This window comes from Nicotiana sylvestris, chromosome 1, assembly GCF_000393655.2.
Source record: "Nicotiana sylvestris chromosome 1, ASM39365v2, whole genome shotgun sequence".
Taxonomy (NCBI): Eukaryota; Viridiplantae; Streptophyta; class Magnoliopsida; order Solanales; family Solanaceae; genus Nicotiana; species Nicotiana sylvestris.
In genome coordinates this window covers 35,563,672-35,569,457 of record NC_091057.1, presented here as the reverse complement: position 1 = coordinate 35,569,457, position 5,786 = coordinate 35,563,672, and the positions used below count along the sequence as shown (strand labels likewise).

Genomic DNA, 5,786 nt, shown 5'->3' with positions numbered 1-5,786 from the left:
GTTCACGCAGGGTATGGAGAAGACCTGTACCTCAAGGGTGTGATGTAGACAGCTTACCCTAATGCAAGCATTAGTGGCTGCTTCCACGGCTCGAACAATTTTATCGTTGCTCCAAGGCTCCCCTTCGTATCATCGGACTTATAAAGTGAGAAATTATACTGCTGGGAACAAACTCATTGTCTATATTTCTGCTCATATTAGCATTTAAAGTAAGAGTTCAGAAGAAAGAGGAACAAGAAACACCAGCCAGTTAATCAAGAAATGGTCACTATGTTAAGCTCCCTGCTTTGTTCCTCTGAGATAGAAGAAACAGAATAATTCACCCCACAGCCTGATCAACAGATACTATAACAAGAACTTTGTACAACTTCCACTCTTATTTTCTTCTAACAGGAAGCATATTACAAGACATTCATTACATAAAGAAGCAAAACAAAGTAAGATGATCAAACCCCTCAAATAATTGGAACACTTAAACCTTCAAAACTTCCATCTCCAGCTAACTGCAGCTTCTGCAACTGTTAAACTGCTTAGTTAGACGTGGTAGCAAAATAGTTTTCGACCAACTACCACAAACAACACTCTTTTTTCTTTGCTTTTTTTCTTTTAGATCAGTCACAAACCAAAAATGTATCATTTCCAATCCATGCAAATGAAAATGTAAGTAAGTAGAATTAAAAACCCGACCACATCTTTGTCAAGAACTCTTCTTTCTGGATTCTGTCTAAAAGCATAATCAAACACACTAAGTTCAAAATTCCTAGTGGATTTTGATGGAAAACCAAAACAAATATGGTTCACTAACAATCTAGACCATTACAAACAAACCTAGAGTCTATGCTAACTATGGTAAAAGAAGAAAAATGTCCAAGAAGATGCTGTAGACGACGACTCAGTACTATCCTACCCTATATCCACAAGCTTCATGAATCATCATTCCTCCCACTCCAATCTTCTGCTTTCTCATCTCCAAAACCTTCCGGTGGGAATTGGAATGCACAGTCGGCGAGAAAGTAGGGCTGTTTGCCGGGCGATACTCTGGCAACAACCTGCCTGACTTATAGCGGACCCCACATGCATTACACAGCGTTTTCGGCCCCAGGGGACCCGCCCTCCATTGTGGGGTCTTATCAGCTCCACAGTGTTGGCACCTCCTCCCAATGCTAGCACTTTTAGCTGAATTCAACGGTAATGAAAGCAATGGTTCACGTTGCTTAATGCTCTTGAAACTCGGTTTGTTCACCGACATACAATGCTCGCTTGGCAAGTCAGCAAAGCTGCCTCTTTGTCTTCTACGCCTTCTCTTGCTCCGTGCACGAACGGGGTAATTAACCGGGACTTTTAAGCTGGCACAGCAGCTCATATACGCATTTGCATTAGCACTGCCATTACCACTGCTGTTACAGGTGCTGCTACTATTCTCCAGCACTGAAACCGGGCTATGGTGATCAAATACAATACTCGGGTTATCGGCAAGTATGCCAAACTCCACTGCTGGAAATGCATCTTTGTTTGACAGCCATTCCAATTCTTCCTCAACACATTCCTGCAAAATTTAACATGTTAATAATCTTGAGTGAGCCAGCAACCGACAAATTTTCCAGTTTTTTACTCGCACCTCGACTATTTTACTGGGCACTGCTACCTTCCAACAACACAGATAACGGGTATATCCACCAAGGCTTAGAAAATTATTTTAATCATATATATTTTCATGTTCAATTTTCAAAAATTTGTTTAAAAAAAATAAGCTTTAGTGTTTTCATTATACAATATAAAGGAGGGAATCTAGAAAGAAAATAAAAGTCAAAATTCTCAAGTGGGGCAATTTGCAATTTTGACAAATTTGTGGTAAATAAATATTGATGATAGGGACAAAAGTGTCTTTTCAAGATTGTGAAATACAAGTTGAAACGGATATGGTGCATTTATTTGAACAGCTCAGACATCGTGACAACCAATGCCCAATCATAAAGACATGTTGCGAACATATTCCAAAATTCCTAAAATATCCCCCACATTTTAATTTCCAAAAAAACACAACTTTTCAAAAAAAAAAATCAGCACAAAAAAAGGCCAAATTTTAATAATAATATCTAGAATTCAAAGAATTTGTTTTTCTCAAACACTAGCCCCATGTCATGCACTCCTTTTGGTAACGTTAGGGTTTCAAGGGCAAAATGGTCCAAATTTTTCCTAACGCCTCCCAACTTTTAGCCAGTCAATCCACTTTATCGTTTCCACCACAACCGGTTCTAAAACTGCCCACTTTTTCCACTATTATTTACCAAAATGCCACTCAATCGCAAATGACGAGCCACCAGTTTTGACTCAGTCGCCTCCTATAAGAACACAGCCATGCAATAAAAGGATGGTGATATAATCGAAATTAATTCACCTTTGATTAAAAGTCTCGTGTTCGAACCCTAAGAATAACTAAATTTGTAATAGAGTATTTTACCCTTAATGGACTTACCCAACACGTATTCGAATTAGTCGAGCCAATGAGTTTTAAATAAGGAACACATATTCAACTCGTCCGAGTCGACTCACCAAAAAACGAGTCACGACATTTCTGGCCACAGAACAACCCCCGGGTTACATTGAGTCAAGCCAAAACTCGGAACCCAGAGCCATTTTCAAGGCCAAAAGAGCAGAGAAGAAAAGAAAAAAACAGTGAAAATGAAATTTGTATTAAGACTTACAGGGTGTTGTTGGGAGGGAAGAAGGCTAAGAACAGGGTTTGAGGAATCCAAGGAAGAAGAATAAGAAGAAGATAAAGGGTGTTTATGTTTGGTAATGGATTTTGTTGTTTTTTCATCATCGTCAAAAACAGTTTCATCTTCCAAAGAGAAGTTGAGAAGGTCATCATCTACATCCACCATAAAACATGAAGCAGCACTTGGGTCCAAAGCCTCCATTTTCATTTTCCAGAAAAAACAGAGAAAGAGAAGTGAAACAAGGGTTTGTGGTTATAGGTTTGGTTTGGTTTGGTTTGGTTTTGTTTTTGAGAGAGAAAAAGGAAATACTAAGTGGGTGGGTGGCGAAAGTTGAAAGTTTAAAGAGAGAGACAGAGATATGGTTCTCTTTTTACGGGGAATTATTATTATCAACAAAAGTTTTGAGGTTTAAACAAATAAAAGAAAAACAAAGTTTTTACGTTTTTCTTTTCCAATGCTAATTACTAATTAGAGGATGTCACCTTTTTTTTAATGTGAGAAACTGGCAGGTGATAAATTAATTTTTTTATTTTATTTTTCATTCGATATTTGCATTAGGACTTGATTAAATCCAAATTTCTATTGAAAGTTTTACATTAGAGGTAAAACATTTCCTAACAAAGACGATTTCATACTCAAGTCTCGAACTCGAGACATTTAATTAAAGATGAAGGAATACTTATCATTCCACCGCAATCCTTATTGGTGATAAATTGAACTTATAATCGTAGACTAATTTATACCAAAAAAAACTAGAGATATTATTAAATTATATATTGTTAATCATAAATATATGTCTTAAATTACATGCAAAGCGAAGAAAAAAAATACACATTTGGAAAATATTACTCTCCTTATATCATTTTATGTGCTACTCCTAGTTTTTAGTCTTTCTCAATCAAAATTATAACTTTTATTAGAAATAATTTAACGTTATATTATCATTTTATTCTTAATAAGGTGATCACAAGTTTAAACTTTTTTTCTTTAATTTTGTACCAACAGAACATCATCACATAAAATAGGTCAAAGAGTGTAAATACCATTAAGTATCATTTACTCCTTTTATTTAGTTTTTTCTAATTTTCATTTCCTTTTACAAGAAATAATTTCCTACTCTAGATCTTTGACCATTGGATTCAATTTCTTTAAATAAATAACAAACTGCTTCGTAACCACACAAACAAAGAAAGTAAAATTAGTTTTCCCTTGATTTTTTTTTAAATTAGGATATGCTAATTTGGACGGCCATTTCAAAGAAGTCTTCTTATGTTGTTATTATTGTTATATGGAGATAAAAGCTAGAAAAGAATATTTATGTGACCGTGGAATTATTTGATAACTGAATTTTTGTTTTGCATGTAATTTGAAGTTAATCTTATTGTTTTAACTTTGAATATTGAACTAAACCTAATCTTGTTTAGAGTCTGAATTCATTGTAATTTGTCACTACATGCACATTTATTAAGTCAAATTAGTATTAGTATATGCGCGATGCGCGGATAATTAAAAATACGATCTACACCGTAAAGTTTTTAATATGTTAGTGTTAATACCACCTTTACAACTAAATATTAAAAACATTTTAAGACTTCAGTAAAACTTTCATTCCATCTCCTAATAAATGTTCCATAAAAAATAATGATATATACTATACAACTTGTTTGATATGAATGTTCCACGAAAAATAATGAAACTATACAATTTGCGATATGAAGCAAGTGCTTAAGAGAACAATTTTGTAGCAAATGCTCCTGATATATTGCAGTGCATTTTCCAAAAGTTGTCCTCTATATTGAGGCAATATATTATGTCAAACATTAGCTTATTCAGAATCAAAATGTATGCAGCAATGCATATGCAAAAACTAATCTCCTGCTAAGGCTCTCTCTTTATTATTGTCTGGCATTTGTGGTAAGTGAAACTTTTTTACTCTTTCTACCATTCCACAAGCTTTGTCTATTAGCCTAACACTATCTAAAGCCAAAGTTGAAGTAGAAAAAGGACAGGTCAACTGTGGAGAGCTGATAAATTCAGCTATTCAAACCATAGATGAAGCCGGTGGAAGGGTTGATTATGCTGAGGTGAGAACTTAAACAATAATAATATATTTCATATGGATATAAACAATAGAATACCAAGTGGGAACTCAATCTGTTCCCAATATCAAAAATTGATGAAACCCCTATAATTTTCAGTTTTAATCTATGCTTGCTGGTCTTAATTTCAGATTGTTTGGTCCAACCACAAAGTTTTTCATAACGTACAATCCCATTTCATATATTTTTATTTTGAAAATACGCATAACATCTCTTCCAAATAGTTGCACGAATTCGATCTCCCTAAAATAAAAAATGTGGAAAGAAATTTAAGTTAGTAAGGTGCATAAGTTGAAAAAATACATCACAACTCGAAAAAAATAACAACATATAAAAGAATATGCACATTTTCATCTTGAATAATTAATTCAATTGAATTAGAATTTTCTGGTTTCTCGCGGTCTGGAATGTGCCATAATCTAACAACACGAACCTTCAAATTCCAACTCATTTTGGACATTGATATTTCGCTGATATAGTTATAGTTTGGAGCCGTACTTTGCAGAAGTTTGTGTGAAAGCTAAACCCTAAGCAATGTAGAGAAGCCAACTCTAAAAAAAAGTTGCTTGAATAAAGATTTTGTAAGGAAAGATTATCATAGTAAATCAATTTTTATGTATATGAAATCCTAATATTTAAAAAAGGCATCGGTAAATCAATTTGTATGTGTGAGTTCTGAAGAAATGATACGAATCTTCCAGTTTTTAGCTTTAGGCATTTTTAAATTTTCAACGTTTTTTTTGTGGCTATTTAGAATTTGTTAACCACCAAACCTTAATTTTTCTTGTCTTTTTTCCTTTGTCCTCCTGTTCGGTTTTTAATACTATTTCCTTTAATATAATATAAATGTAAGATACAAAATATTTATTTAATTATTTCTTTCTTAAAAAAGAATATCTACCATAACTGAATTATACACAAAATTTAATTAAAGATACCTATAATAATGTATATTATTCGCAAATAA

The 5,786-nt window shown here is 33.7% G+C and overlaps 1 protein-coding gene across 1 annotated transcript; it reads right to left on the bottom strand.

Annotated features, from left to right (window-relative positions):
* Positions 1–620: 620 nt before the first annotated feature.
* LOC104218559 (GATA transcription factor 1-like) lies at positions 621–3,074 on the bottom strand. Its single transcript, XM_009769084.2, has 2 exons — positions 2,706–3,074; positions 621–1,546 (listed from the first exon to the last, which is right to left on the bottom strand). The coding sequence occupies exons 1-2, from the start codon at positions 2,925–2,927 to the stop codon at positions 899–901; spliced, it is 870 nt and encodes a 289-aa protein (XP_009767386.1). The 5' UTR covers positions 2,928–3,074; the 3' UTR covers positions 621–898.
* Positions 3,075–5,786: the final 2,712 nt, after the last annotated feature.